We start from the raw sequence: 14981 nt of genomic DNA on the forward strand, positions 1-14981 counted from the left end.
TCTACTACATAGTTAAATTAGAATGTTTATTACCTATTTTTATTTTTGTTTTGCATTTACAGAAAAAACTAGGTTTCTCTTTAGCACTTATTAAAGTCTGTTAACTGCTAAGTGAAGGAATAAATACATTATATATTAGATTTAATAAGTGGTATGATTCTTTTTTCTACTTTGAGAAACCAAAGTGCTTTGAAAATCATGATTATTTCTGTGTGTTACCATGTGATTACATAAGATAACATAGAGAGCCTTGATCCTCGCATGCAGTAGTTACCCAATAAATACTTGTTCTCTTTACTCACCGTCAGATGCTCTCTTTACTCAGTTTACATGATAGATGTATCTGACAAGAATTCATTTTGAAAACTCTTGCCATGTATTAATAATATTCTTTAGGTTAATAGTAGTAGATATTTTGGCACTGATACTCTCAGATACTCTCACTGATATTTAATACGGGAAATTAAATATTCAACAGTCTAGCTCTAAGTGTATTAAGCTACCAGATGGATAGACTATTTATTCTATTATTAAAGGGAAAACACCAATTATGTTCCATATTCTATGCCAGACAATTTTGCATACAACTAAAGGCATACAATTATAAGCGGTAGAGCAAATGTTCAAGTTCATTCCATCTGCCTCTAAAGCTTATTTCCCGTACACTAGGCTGCCAGCTAAGCACTTACAGATGACAGTTGTAGTATAATATATTTAATAATTTATATAACTCATATAACGTCTGCAACCTATAGGTGGGAGAAAGTAAGTATATGGCAGAGAATAATTGTTGCTCTTAATTAGTTGTATCTGGAAAGTCATGAAAAGAGAGGGGCAGAAGAACCTTGGGTAGTCATTGCATCCTCCACTCTGCTCACTCTAGAGTAGTACCTAAACAATCTTGACATAAAAGCTGTATTTGGAATATCATGAAACAGGAAAGTAGAAGAGTCTCCAGTAATCCTCTCATTCTTCACTCTGTTGTGTTCTGGAACAGTGTTGTAAACTCCAGAGACACGAGAGAGATTTTATAACTTCTCTTTCTGCTTAATTCAAAATGTAACAGTCCTTAGTGTCTGTTAATTTTGGTCCTTCCATTGTAGTTAAAGTCCACTTTTGTTGATAGAGAGTAGCAAATATTGAGTGTCAAATTTTAAAAGTTAAAAATCATACTAAGTAAGTAATATAGCTCCTTTTCATTCTGGACTTGCACAACAAGAGGACTGACAGGTTAAGCAAAGTGGCTCTGTGTCCAATTAATGCTTAGGCCTCTATAGAGGATTCTGTGCTTTTTGTCATTGTCCCACTTTTACCCATATGTCTAGAATTGGCATGAAGAGCTAAAATGGGCCCGTTAGGCATGATTTCCCTCTGGATTATGACTTCTGTCTATTCAAATGCAGACAGACAGAAAAATTTTTGGAACAATTGTACTTCACTTGTCTCCATCTAACTGGAAAATGGATTGAAAAAATTATGAGGAATAATAAATTTTGAATCATAATTTTTTAGAAATATTTTCATTTTTAAGACTGAGTTAGTAAAATGGAATACAAACAATAGTGTCCATATATTGAAAATATTAGTGCTGTTGTATTCTGCCTCAACTTTTCCTCTCTAGCAAATAATTTAACCCTGCTTTGCCTCATTTCTTTATTTTAAAATAAGCCTATCTGTCATTGTCCTGTTTTTTATAGATTTTTAATGCCTGAATATGTTTAGTTTGGTTTAACATTTTTTTAAGTTTTGAGTTAGATGTCTTATTTTACAAATTTGTGGTTATAGTGTAAGAAATTTATAAATTCCAAATACTTTGTTTTACTATTAGGGGAGGTTACTAGTTAGGTGAAAAACTTACTGTCTGGAAAACTATGTAATATGAAATCACTCATAGTTTCATTTATAAAAGCATAATATGTTACATGGTGTTGTTGCAAATAGGTACTCCCCATTTATCTTTGGAAAAGTGCTTATGAAATGTGCCTCCTCTTGAACAGTTTTGAGAGTAGCTATGCTACTATGTAGTAACACTTACTTTGCCTTTCTACTTGCATTCCCCTGTTGGCCACTGGTCCTGTTATCTTTCTGCGTCCCCTACTTCATTTTGAGTAGGTAAGTGCCAGTGGCTGCAGGTGGGTAAGTCATTTTACCCTACTTTTATGAATGTACAGAATGTATTTCTATACAGTATTTGATTGTTCTGTACAAATGACCAAAAATACGATTGATGAACATATGTAAATGCATATTAAGAATGTGAAAGTGTTTATAATTAAGGCTTTCATACTTACTGTAGACATAGGTTTTGAAAACTAAATGTAAAGTAGTACCACTTTAGTATATTCTGGCAGATAGAGTGTCTATATCAAAAAGTTACAGTTTCTTACATAAATATTCCTACAGTTCTACTATATTTCAATTAAAATTTGTTGTTTCCCCATATCAGAGGAAGCCTTTATTCTTTGAGATTTTAATTTTTCATTTGTCTTTTTTCTGGTGGCTATATATGTGTCAGGGAAATATCTATTTATGAGACCTGAGTTGGGATATTTATAAGCATTTTCTAATGAAAATCATGAAAAAGGAATTTTTTTTCCTAAGTTTAATAGAATTGTGGATTTAGAAAACAAAAACTTTAGGACACCTGTACAGTTGTATCACATTTTACTTTTCAAGTTTGCTTGACAGGGTCAGTGCTGCTTGCCCATTTAATAAAGCTGGACAGCATCCCAGTCAGCATCTCATCGGTCTTCGGAAAGCTGTCTACAGAACTGTAAGAGCCAACTTTCAAGCAGCAAGGCTAGCTACCCTATATATGCTGAAAAAATATCCTTTTCTGTCTATATGTAAGAATAAGCAATGTTTCCAGAGTCCTGAATATAGATATCATAGCTACATCCTATAAAAGTTAACTGTAAACTGAAATTGCCTATTTTGAAGCTGATTTCCATCATCACTTCTATTTTAAAACTTAGGGGAATGACAATAATAGACAGGAAGAAAGTTCTGCTCTCATGTGGCTCATTTTTAACAAGGAAAACACTTGAAGTCCCTCCCTTCACTGGTCCGAAGAATAAAGTCAAAAGAACCTGGCTTCTCTAGGTCAGACATTTTTTCAAATTACTGAACATGACAAATTTGCGTCATGACATGGAAATAAACTGGCAACAGGAAATCCTTCCCCTTTCAAAAAACAGAGGCTCTAGGGTCAGATTGGCTGTCTAAATTTTGGCTGAATCAGTTACTGTGTAGGTGACCGTAAGCAAGTTTCTTCACTCTCTGTACCTTGCTTTATTTATTGGTAAACTGACAATAATAACAAAATCTTCCTGACTGCTTTTGTTAGACCAAATGAATTGATGCATATAAAGTGCTTAGGCAGTGTCTGGTATATAATAAGCACTTAAAGACTGCATGACAATAAGTCTGTCTCTTAAATTTACTAAGTCAGGAAATTAGGTCTGTTAGAAAATAAAAGTGTATAAGATCTTTATTTTAGTTAAAATTTAGTTAGGTAAGTTATGAGTAAATGGGATGCAAAAACTACTTTGTACCTTCAGGATGCTGAGTGCTGTAACACTGATAAATATAATGCTTAAAAGTTTACAGAGTGCTTTATGTTCTATCATTATATCCTTACACAGACCTTTCCATCTAGATTTTCTTATCTCCACTTTATGAGAAAACTAAATAAAATCTCTACTTTATATGGGATTTACCCAGTGTCACACAGTTAGTAAGAGGTGAAATTGTGTCTTGACTGTAGGACTTAGGACTTTAAACCTTTTCTATATATGTATAGATTTACTATATCTAGATACACACACACACACACACATACACATACTGTACTGTATTACCTCTTTGGAAATTGGGAGAAAGCACTTTCATTTTAGTCAAGAACTTGTCTATTCAATTTGTTTACTACCTAAATACCTGCCTGCAATGTGCTAGGAAGACAGAACAAAAACCTGTACTACCTACTTTTAAAGATTTTTGAGTGTAGTCAGTAGATATTCATAATACAGTATAAATACCCAGGGTGCATTCCAGCATAGCAGGACAATGTACTTGACCTGTGACTTCTGTGAAAACACAGAAGGCTTTCAGGGAAGCGACACCTGAGTTGACCCTCAAGGAATGAGTAGGAGTTGACCTTGAGGATAAAAGTGTGCATTGCAAGTAGAAGGAAGAAAAGATATAGAAGGAAATAGAGATATGACAGTGTGGGATGTTAACTGCAAGTAGTTATTCATTCAGTGAATATTATGCCAAGCAGTTTGCTAGTCACTAGATATACAGTGGTCCACATAATAGACATGGTCCCTGCCTCGGGGAGCCTATAGTTTAGTGAGGGATTGGGAGTGAGGTGGGCTGAGAGGGCCCTAACAAAGATTGCAGATGGTATGAATTCCATGGGCCAGTCACTTATCTAGATACTGGGAACCTAGCAGTGAACAAGATAGACAAGATCCTTGTTCTTATGGAGTTTGCCTTCTAGTGGATGATATAATTAATAAAAACTGAACAGAATATTTTCAGGTATTTGCTATAAAGGGGGAAAACCCCAGGGGAATAGGATAGAGAGTGATTGGTGGGTTGCTGTTTTTGATTGGATGATAGGGGAAGGCCTACAATTTAAACTTAGATTTGAGATGGAGTTCCAGTCAGATGGACCAGCGAGTATAAAGATCTTGTGGCAGGAGTGAATTTAGTATGATTGGAGTATAGAAAAAGAACCATCATACTCGAAGACTGCAGCACAGTAAGTTGGGAGTCAGAGTATGAGATGAGATTCAGAAGTAGGCAGGGGCCGGATCATATTCTCCATATAAGAAACCTTAAGGAATTAAAAAAGTATCCACCAACTATTTCTTTGGAAAGACCAGTAAGTTATATAAACCCTCGTGTGCCTGATCAAAGTAAAAAGAATAGAAATATACAAGATTAGTAATGAGAACAGAGCAAGAAATTAAAGTTATTGTAAGGGGATAGTTTTGTAACTTTGTGACCACAACTTTGAAACTGTAGGGAGAAATGGATCATTTCATATCAAAACACAAATCTCTAAAACTGACCTAGGAAGAATTCAGACACTGGAGATAAATAAAAAGAATTCCATTAAAAAAAAGAAAGCACCTGGTTATATATGTAAACAATGGAAAATGTGCAGCTGTAAAAAAGTGATAAAAGGTCTTGATGCACTATTGTGGAATGATCTCCAAATTATGTTGTTAAATGAAAAAAAAAAAAGCGAAGTGCACAGAGCAGTATTTATACTACCTTTCCATTTGTGCATAGAAGGGATTGTATATATGAGGGGATAAATAAGAGTGTGTGCATGTGTATATACACATATATATATCCCCACATACACACGCATTTATATTTGGATTTCCTTTTATGTGGGTACATAACCATAAAATATCTTGAAGTATACACCAGATACTGGTAACAGTGATTGCCTTTGCCTTTGGGTAGGTGAACTAGGTGGCTAAGGGATAGAGGTAGGAAGCAGTTTTTACTATACCCCTTAATACCTTATAAATTTTTAATCCTTTGAATATATTACTTATTCAAAAACTAAGTGAATGAAAAAATGTTTAACTACCTGGTCCAGATGATTTTGTAGTTTAAAAAAAAAAACTATTTCAGGGGCTTCCCTGGTTGCACAGTGGTTGAGAGTCTGCCTGCCGATGCAGGGGACACGGGTTTGTGCCCCGGTCCGGGAAGATCCCACATGCCGCAGAGCGTCTGGGCCTGTAAGCCATGGCTGCTGAGCCTGCGCGTCCGGAGCCTGTGCTCCGCAACGGGAGAGGCCACAACAGTGAGAGGCCCGCGTACTGCAAAAAAAAAAAAAAAACTATTTCAGACCATAGAAAAGGTTAGATAGAAAGCTACAGTACATCATTTTATTTATGCAGATACTATAATCTAGTTCCAAATAAAAAACAATCTCACAAATAGAATATTTATAGATTCCGCCTAGTACTATATCAAAAGATTATTATAATACGACAAAATAGGGATATGTTATAAATGCATGAAGAGTTCAAATATCAAGAATTGTGTGGATATAATTCTTTACAAAAACAATGAAAGAGGAGGAAATCACATAATAATGTTGATAGATGCGCATGAGGAAGAGGAAGGCAGAAACAGCAGCAGTCTATGTCAACAACCTTGATGGAACAGGCTTAGTGTTACTTACATCAGTAGTTTATGTTTTCAGGTAACGGTCAGGTAATGATGTCCTGCAGTGTGCAGACTTGGAGGAAAAGAGGAAGTATTTGCTGTAGAATGGTGAGGGCCTGAGCCACGATACAATAAAGTACATAATACAGTTTCAAAAGGTAGATGGGAAAAATAACTAAATTAGCATTTTAGCGCTTGTGAAGAGTTGAACTTTTAATTCTTCAGCTATAAAGACATTTTATTCTCAAGTATCCTGTAAGATTTGAGGTATATTAATATATTAGATTTTAAGATTAGTTTCTTTTTTAAAAAACTGATGTAAATCTCCTCAAAGTTCAGAACAAAGATAAGTAAAGGTAATTTTGGACAGTTTTATTGTACTCTTTATGCTTTAATGAAAAGCCTTTGTTGATTGCCTTAACCTAATTTAACCTACCCCCTGAACTCTGAGAGTGACAATGTAACCAACTACATCTGTGTGGTGCCTTTTAAGGAGCTGGGCCTTGGACTTAGGGAAGAGCAGATTTCAGAAGAGGAAGCACATAACCTTACAGATGGCTTCAGCCTGCCTGCATTGAAGGTAATCCATTCATGGATGGGAAGGGCTGAAGAAAAGATAGATGCATTTGGAGTGTGCCTGTGCTTTCTGAATATAAATGGTGTACCTGTTTCTTTTGTTGTTTGCTGGATACCATTACCATAATAGCCTTACTGATGTTTTTGAAACTGCCTTTAAAGAGGGACAGCACTGTGAAGATTGGATGAAAAGTGGGAATTCCCTGGCGGTCCAGTGGTTAGCACTCTGCGCTTCCACTGCAGGGGGCACAGGTTCCATCCCCAGTCAGGGAACCAAGATACCACATGCTGTGCAGTGCAGCCATAAATAAATGAATCAATGAATGAATAGAGGAGATCCTTATGTTCTGATATTGAAATACTTTAAATTCTTACTATAGGCATTTCTTGTATTAAATTAGAGTTTGAAGATAAATGAGTTTAGTAGGAACCCAATATATGAGTGATTTTATTTACTAGCCATTTGTTTCAACAAACATGGGTAAAAAACTTAGAAGATCAGCATCTTTCCTTGGAAAATCTCCAAAATTCTTATATGGAACAAGAATTTTTTCATATATTAAAAACCACATAAAAGGATATATTTGACTACATAAGAATTAAACTTCTAAACTTTAAATGCTGTATATATATATATTTTTAATTTTATTTATTTATTTTTGGCTGCATTGGGTCTTCGTTGCTGCACGTGGGCTTTCTCTAGTTGCGGCGAGCGGGGGCTACTCTTTGTTGCGGTGCGCAGGCTTCTCACTGTGGTGGCTTCTCCTGTTGTGGAGCACGGGCTCTAGGCTTGCAGGCTCAGTAATTGTGGCTCGTGAGCTCTAGAGCACAGGCTCAGTAGTTGTGGCACATGGGCTTTGTTGCTCCGCGGTATGTGGGATCTTCCCAGACCAGGACTCGAACCAGTGTTCCCTGCGTTGGCAGATGGATTCTTTTTTTGTTTTGTTTTGTTTGTTTGTTTATTTACTTAGTTATTTATTTATTTATTTATGGCTGCATTGGGTCTTCAGTGCTGCGTGCAGGCTTTCTCTAGTTGTGATAAGTGTAGGCTACTCTTCGTTGCGGTGCACAGGCTTCTCATTTCTCATTGCAGTGGCTTCTCTTGCTGCTGAGCACGGACTGTAGGCGCGTGGGCTTCAGTAGTTGCAGGACATGGGCTCAGTAGTTGTGGCTCGCGGGCTCTAGAGCACAGGCTCAGTAGTTGTGGTGTATGGGCTTTGTTGCTCTGCAGCATGTGGGATCTTCCCGGACCAGGGCTCAAACCCGTGTCCCCTGCATTGGCAGATGGATTCTTAACCACTGCACCACCAGAGAAGCCCCAAATGCTGTATACTTTAAATGTAAATAAACTCAGGGAAAAAATTGCAGTGATTTATAAACAAAGGGCTTGAATTCTTTCTATATAAAGAGCACTAAACTATGTGAAACCTATTGAAGATAGGTCAGGTGTGTGAATTGCCAGTTCACAAAAACCAGAAATGGCCAGTAAATGTGATAAAAATTTTCAGCCTTACTAGTATTTTGCCAAGGATATTGAAAGTTGATAATACTCATTGTCAGTGAAAATTCTGAGACCTCACACCAGTGGTCAAAGTATAAACTGCTTCACTTTAGCTGTGAATACCATTCTTCACAAAGGTATGTACCCTTTACGCCAGCAATTTTAAGCTCACAGATTCATCTCAGGAAGTAATCAAAGGTATATGTTCATAATATTACTACAGCAGCAAATCTTCGAAACGAGTTAAAAGTTCAGTGATTTGAGATTGGTAATGAGATTTATGTTACATTCATTTAATGAACTCCTTTGGAGTTAGTAGTAGAAAAAAATAACATGAAAAAACATAAGTTAAAGCATCTTAACAAAAACTAACTGTATGCATTGTAAGATTCCAGTAGTATTTTTAAAAAGTCAAGCCAAATGTCTTTAACTTCCTTTTCAGTATTTAGCAAACTCCACTTAGATATTTTTTTATTTCTAGCCTCTAAACTTCACTTGATACCATGGAAATCAGTGCAAGTGTAGTTAACAGCATATTTTTCAAGATTCATTTTGTTTTGAACCGTATAAACTTTTACATCTTTAAAATTTTCAGATCCACATAAAAGCTCTAGTTCTCCTGTTTTTCTTTCCAGTCACTTGAAATTTGCCTTGATTTATTTTTAACCTCATTCTAACCCATCTTAATAAATGGCATCATACAACTTATTAAGCTAGAAACCTGGGCACTATCCTTCTTATCCCTCTTTTTACCCTTCACGTATAAGCTATGAGTAGATTTTTGTGTTGGTTCCACCTTCAAAATACATTTTAAACTCATTCACTTTTTTTCATGTCATTTCCCACCATTCTAGTCCCAGCTGCCATCATTCTTACTGAGGCTGCTACAATAGTTTTCTTACTGGTTTCCTTAGTTCCCTAAAGTTTGTTTCAGAATGCAGTTTGACATTTAAAGTGCCTTAAAAATGTTATATGCTTTAAATCAGTAATTCCACTTCTGTAAATCTTTCTTAAGGAAATGATTTCAAATATATTAAAGCTTTATATACCAGGTTGCTTATTAGTTTTGCTTATGATAGTGAAAAATGGAACACAGCCTAAATGTGCAGCAGTAGAGGAATAGTTGCGTGAATCACAGTAAGTCCAACATGGTGAACCATTGTATACCAGCTCCAACTTGCTTATGAAGATTTTGTAAAAACTTGGAGAAACCAGTGAAACAATCAGGATACATAAATATACATTTATTAACTCTGTGTTTAGAAAAAGACCATGAGAAAATACTAATATACCAATAGCTACTCTTTAGTGTGGTTGCACTATAGGTAATTCCATTTACTTCCAAATTCAATACCATGACCATGCTTTACTCTATAATGGAAATAAAGTTATTTTCAAAGAACAATTTGGGAGATTCTTAATGATGAAAAAGCAGCGACTTTGGAATTGAGCAGACATGGGTTTATATTTTAGCCCTGACACTGACTGGTGATTTGACCTTGAGTGAGTTGTTCTTTGAACTTACCTAATCTGTAAAAAGGAGTTACCATACCTGCCCTACAAGGTGTTAGATTAAATGAGAAAACATACAAAATACCTACAACAGGGCTTGTTGTATAATGGTTAACCCAAAATGGTAATAGCTGTTACTCTTTAAGAAGGATTTGGAGAAAGAATTATGGTCATATTTCTTAATTTCCCTTTTAACTTATTTTTTTGTTTACTCATCAAGATGTCTCAGTGATTTCCCTATTTCTTTATGCTTTTTAAAAAGCTTGTTAAAACCTGGATTATATTTTGGCCAAAGTACAGGCAGCAAAAAGAAACAGTGGGCCTCCTGGAGTCAGACTTTCTAGGTTTGACTCTCACCTGACTGCTAATGTGGACTTGAGCAAGTCATTGTTTCTGCGTTCATAAAATGAGATAACCATAATGCTGATCACTAAAGGATTAAATATTTGCCAGTCCAATACCTGGGAGAGAGTAAGTGATTAATAAATGTTATCTGATTTTTTAAATTGCATCTGACATGACCTACTCTAAACTGTGGGACTTGTTCGCTTGTTATCTCTCTACTCCACCACCAATGGTACTGGTTGTAGCTGGATCCTTTTTGCTCACCCATATTATTTTACAAGTCAGACAAACTTTAGTATTTTAATTCTGCTTTATTTTGACATATAACTAATCTATAACTAAACCTGATGATTGTGTTGCATTGTTACCAGGAATATCGGACTCCAAAAGAAGCCTATCTTGAGATTTACAGAGTTTATAAACTGCTGAAAATCCCTGTAATGTTCAAAAACTGTGTAGTGCCACCTTGTACAGTTGGCATTATATCCAGATAAAGAATTTTTAAATGGATTTTGTAAGTTAAATTTTAAAATTCTTTCTCAAAAGAGCAACACTAACTAAAGCTTTTTTTAAAATGTAGTGAAAGATGGTTTACAAATAAATCGGAGCCTCTTGTTTTCCTTTGTAATCTTCATTGTGTCCTCTAAAGAAAATACATTTTGGGGTTGTTTTTTTTTTAATTGTTCACATATCTTCCCTTAGGAGAACTTAGGAATTGTAAGTGCTGCATCTTTGAAAAGGAAAGAAACTTCCTAATTGCATCCTGAGGAGAGACTTGTGAAATATCTAGTACAGAGTCCTTATCCCTCTTTTTTTCTTAGTTTAAAACTTTAACTAGTTTTTTTATAAAATTATTATTATTATAAAGAGTGTATTTCCTGCTTTAAAAAACAAATCTGCATTTTGTGAAAAGACTTTTTTTTTTTTTTTTTTTTGCCATGCTGCGTGTCTTACAGGATCTTAGTTCCCTGACCAGGGATCGAACCCGGGCCATAGCAGTGAAAGCACTGAGTCCAGACTACTGGACTGTCAGGGAATTCCCTGAAAATGCTTTAAGTCAAAATTTCCTAATTGTCCATAAACTATGGTTATCCCCTCATCCAGAGCGGCTTCCCTTATTCAAAGAACAAACAGGAAAAAATGTGTATTTCTGAGTTTTGGTTTAATTGTATAATATGGCAGTGATTAGATAATAAATTTGTCTTTTTTTAAATGGCAGTAAGCTATGCCAACTTGATTTTTTAATTGCTGTGGTCTGAAACTCTGGAATCATCCTTGTTAACACCTTTCCTCATAAACAGTCTGTCAAGAGATTCTGTCAGTTGTCTCACCGCTGCTTACCTCTTACCACCAACCACTATGGTATGAGCTACCATGTTAACTCCCACCTGGATTATTGCAGTAACCTCCTGTCTTCGCTTGTGCTCACCTCCCTATGATCTCTCAACACAGGATGATCTTGTTAAAGCTTAACTCAGATAATATTACTCTTCTGCTTAGAATCCTTCAGTGGCTCCCCATTTCTCTTAGAGTAAAAACCAGAGTTACTTCAGTAACTTCATCACTTACCATGCTCCCCCTTGCTTACTGTATCCCAGCCGCATGGACCTAGCTGTTCCTCAGATGTTCCAAGTATACTCCTACTACAGGACTTTGCACTTGAACCTTCTACTCCCTGGAACTCTTTCCTCATAGTGGCTCAGTTCCTTCAGATGAATTTAGAGACCCTCCTAGCCACCCCTCCTTCCCTTTGCTTCCCTCTCCCTCTTCTTCCCCTCACATATACACACACAAACCCACATTTGCTGTTCCCCTTCTCTGCTGTATTTTCCCCATACCCCATCAGACAAGAAACTTATTTTACTTGTTAATATCTATTACTCCCCCTACTTGAATATAAGCTTCATCAGGGCAGGGATATTTTTCACTTTTGTTCTCTGCTGTATTATCAGCACCTAGAGTACTGCCTGGCACATCATAGGTGCTCAAGAAATACTTGGTGAATTAAAAATAAAGGATAAAGAAAATCATTTTAGTAACAAAATTTAATGGTTAAATAAGAAGACTTGTGAGATACCTTGTATTTATATTTAAGAACCCCTAGATAGTGTATCTTCAGTGATTTAGAATTTTGGCCTTGCTCATTTAAAAAAAAAAAAGAGTTAATAGTAAAATAGGTTTACATTAAATTATCTTAATTCATTATTTGCATAATTTTTAAATTCATTTAATAAAACAGTTTAAATAATGTCCATTTTCATGGTTATAAAAAACTGAAATCTAAATTATCCAGAGTGGTAAATTATCCTCTTTTTCTTGTCTGCTAACTCCTGTTCAGACTCGATTGTATTTGTTTGTTTGATATTGTCCTCTTGAATAGTACTATCTGGAGGAATCCTTTGCTGCCAGACTCCGGGTGTTTTTTTGAGAATGTGTGTTGTAGTTTCTCATGCCACACATTCCTGAGTATGATCACTCTGGGACTGATTTTTATGTTTTTTCTTAGCTATTTCCTAGGCCAAAATAATGGTATAGTTTGAAGCCCAAACTCTGGCTCCATCAATGAGTTGTTTCTTTGGACTTACATAGGTCCATCATTCCTGCTGTCTCCTTTTCTCCTTTGTGTACATTTTTTTTGTTTTTTTTTTTTTTTGCGGTAAGCTGGCCTCTCACTGTTGTGGCCTCTCCGTTGCAGAGCACAGGCTCCAGATGCGCAGGCTCAGCGGCCATGGCTCACGGACCCAGCCGCTCCGTGGCATGTGGGATCTTCCCGGACCGGGGCACGAACCCGTGTCCCCTGCATCGGCAGGCGGACTCTCAACCACTGTGCCACCAGGGAAGCCCTGTGTACATTTTTAAAATAATTCATCAAAGAACATTCATTTCTAATTAGCTGTGTCTCATTCCATCAGCATTTCTCTTTTAGGACAGAACTGTACTAAATTATATACTGGTATTAGCTGCTATATTATGATCAGAAGTTCCCATGTGCCATGACTATATAATTTGACGTAACATTCTTGGCTACTCTTAGAGTTAGTTCAAACTCAGCTATATTCATTACTTAGAATAAAGTGAAAAGTTTAAACCAGAAGTTAAGATAAACAAATCTGTAGTTTGTTTTCTTGTTTTGAATGTTGACCAATATTTTTTATTGATCTAGTCCTTTTTTCTTGTTTTTTTTTTAGGTTTTGTTCCAACTCTGGGTGGCACAGAGTTCAGAGTTCTTCAGGCGGTTAGCCCTGTTACTTTCTACGGCTAATTCACCTCCTGGGCCCTTACTTACTCCAGCACTTTTGCCTCATCATATTCTATCTGATGTGACTCAAGGTCTACCTCATGCTCATTCTGCCTGTTTGGAAGAGCTTAAGCGCAGCTATGAGTTCTATCGGTACTTTGAAACTCAGCACCAGTCAGTACCCCAGCGTTTATCCAAAACTCAGCAGAAGTCAAGAGAACTGAATAATGTTCACACAGCAGTACGCAGCTTGCAGCTCCATCTGAAAGCATTACTGAATGAGTAAGTTTAGAAGCCATGTAAGGAAATGTCCCCATGATTAGCAAGCTTCGGTCTTGTGCCATTGTGGTCGTTGGCTTGTGTCCTAGCTAAAAAACAGCAGCAAAATTGAGACATTGCAGTCTAAACGATGGTTTAAAGGTACAAATGTAGCAGACAAACAGTGGTTTGTAAGTACTGTAATTTGGGGGAGCCATTTATATAGTTTTTACTTTACCTGATGTCAACAGAAAACCTAGAAAGATAGGACAAAAACAGAGAAGTATTATTACATACAGCTGATGAGAAAAATATTGCTGTTTTTCTGAATAAATCAGAGCAGGTTTGGACATTTTTCTATAGCATAGAACAAGTTTTTTGGCCCCAGTTGAATAATAAAAATGTAGAATCCATAGTTTGATACTCCGCCTTAGTGAAATGTAGGGTCCAGTCATTTCAGTGAAATTTTTCTGTAACAGATACTCATAGTATAGGACTGGATCAAATGAACGATTGGGTTCATGTTGTAATCAGGGGAAGGTCACAGGAATTTAATGAGTTGAGAAGATTGTAGTTGATGTACTTGACCCTGGATACCAGGCAAGAAGTAGAAGGGGGAGGGCAGCAATTGATTTTGTAAGATAAGAAAATGGGCCAAAAGGACTTGAAGTCTCAGTAAAATCAAAAAGCTAATTTACTGGAGTGAAGAAGGAGGTGATGCACAAGGATAGGAAATTAAGTTCAGAAAGACATTTTAAGAAGAGAAGTTTTTACCCATCAGTTCAAGGTCTGAGATAGGTATTTAAGTTTGATGTAAAGATTACAGCATAGGGTAAAACTAAGAAACTGTGAGGCAGGGATGTTCCAGTGGTCTGTTGCTGCCGTTCTAAGAAAACCCTGTCTCCCACAGGAAATAATGGGAGATAAGGCAATCTCCACTTGAGTGGGTGGCAAAAGTTGGATCATCATGAGAGATTTCAGTGGAAAGGCTGTGTTAGGCAAAGCCAGGGTCTATAAAGAATTAATATTTGGCAATAGAATCAGAAATATACAGGGCGTAATGGAATGCATTAGCGTGAGGGAAGGTGGCTCGAGAAGGAGGAGTGCTACACTGGATGGACATGAAAATGATAAAGAAGGGCTTTTTACCTTGGTCAGGGATTATGAATGATGCATGGGAAGTATGTTTCCTATTTAAAAATGAAATATTCTATGTATGCTACTACATGTCACCTTTCAAAATACTTTCACTAGAGAGCAAACCAGTCACAAACCATCATATCTGATTTGCCCTTTAGCACTGCCACACACAACTTTTAAAAGTGTTATCTAAAAAATTTTGTGTTTCATCCCTCC

The 14981-nt window shown here is 36.3% G+C and overlaps 1 protein-coding gene across 12 annotated transcripts in view; it reads left to right on the plus strand.

Moving 5' to 3' along the window:
* VEZT (vezatin, adherens junctions transmembrane protein) overlaps positions 1-14981 on the plus strand; it is an 86499-nt gene that overhangs the window by 45604 nt on the left and 25914 nt on the right. For 6 of the 12 annotated variants that reach the window (XM_029205148.1, XM_029205142.1, XM_029205146.1 and 3 more), the window contains 3 exons: positions 2677-2826; positions 6628-6775; positions 13318-13649. In XM_029205148.1, the coding sequence (XP_029060981.1) occupies positions 2677-2826; positions 6628-6775; positions 13318-13649 (630 nt within the window). The remainder of the gene's footprint in view (positions 1-2676; positions 2827-6627; positions 6776-13317; positions 13650-14981) is intronic. The other 6 variants (XM_029205143.1, XM_029205151.1, XM_029205147.1 and 3 more) reach the window with 2 other exon arrangements.

This window comes from Monodon monoceros, unplaced genomic scaffold (genome assembly GCF_005190385.1).
Source record: "Monodon monoceros isolate NGI ecotype Baffin Bay Population unplaced genomic scaffold, NGI_Narwhal_1 Super_Scaffold_6, whole genome shotgun sequence".
NCBI lineage: Eukaryota > Metazoa > Chordata > Mammalia > Artiodactyla > Monodontidae > Monodon > Monodon monoceros.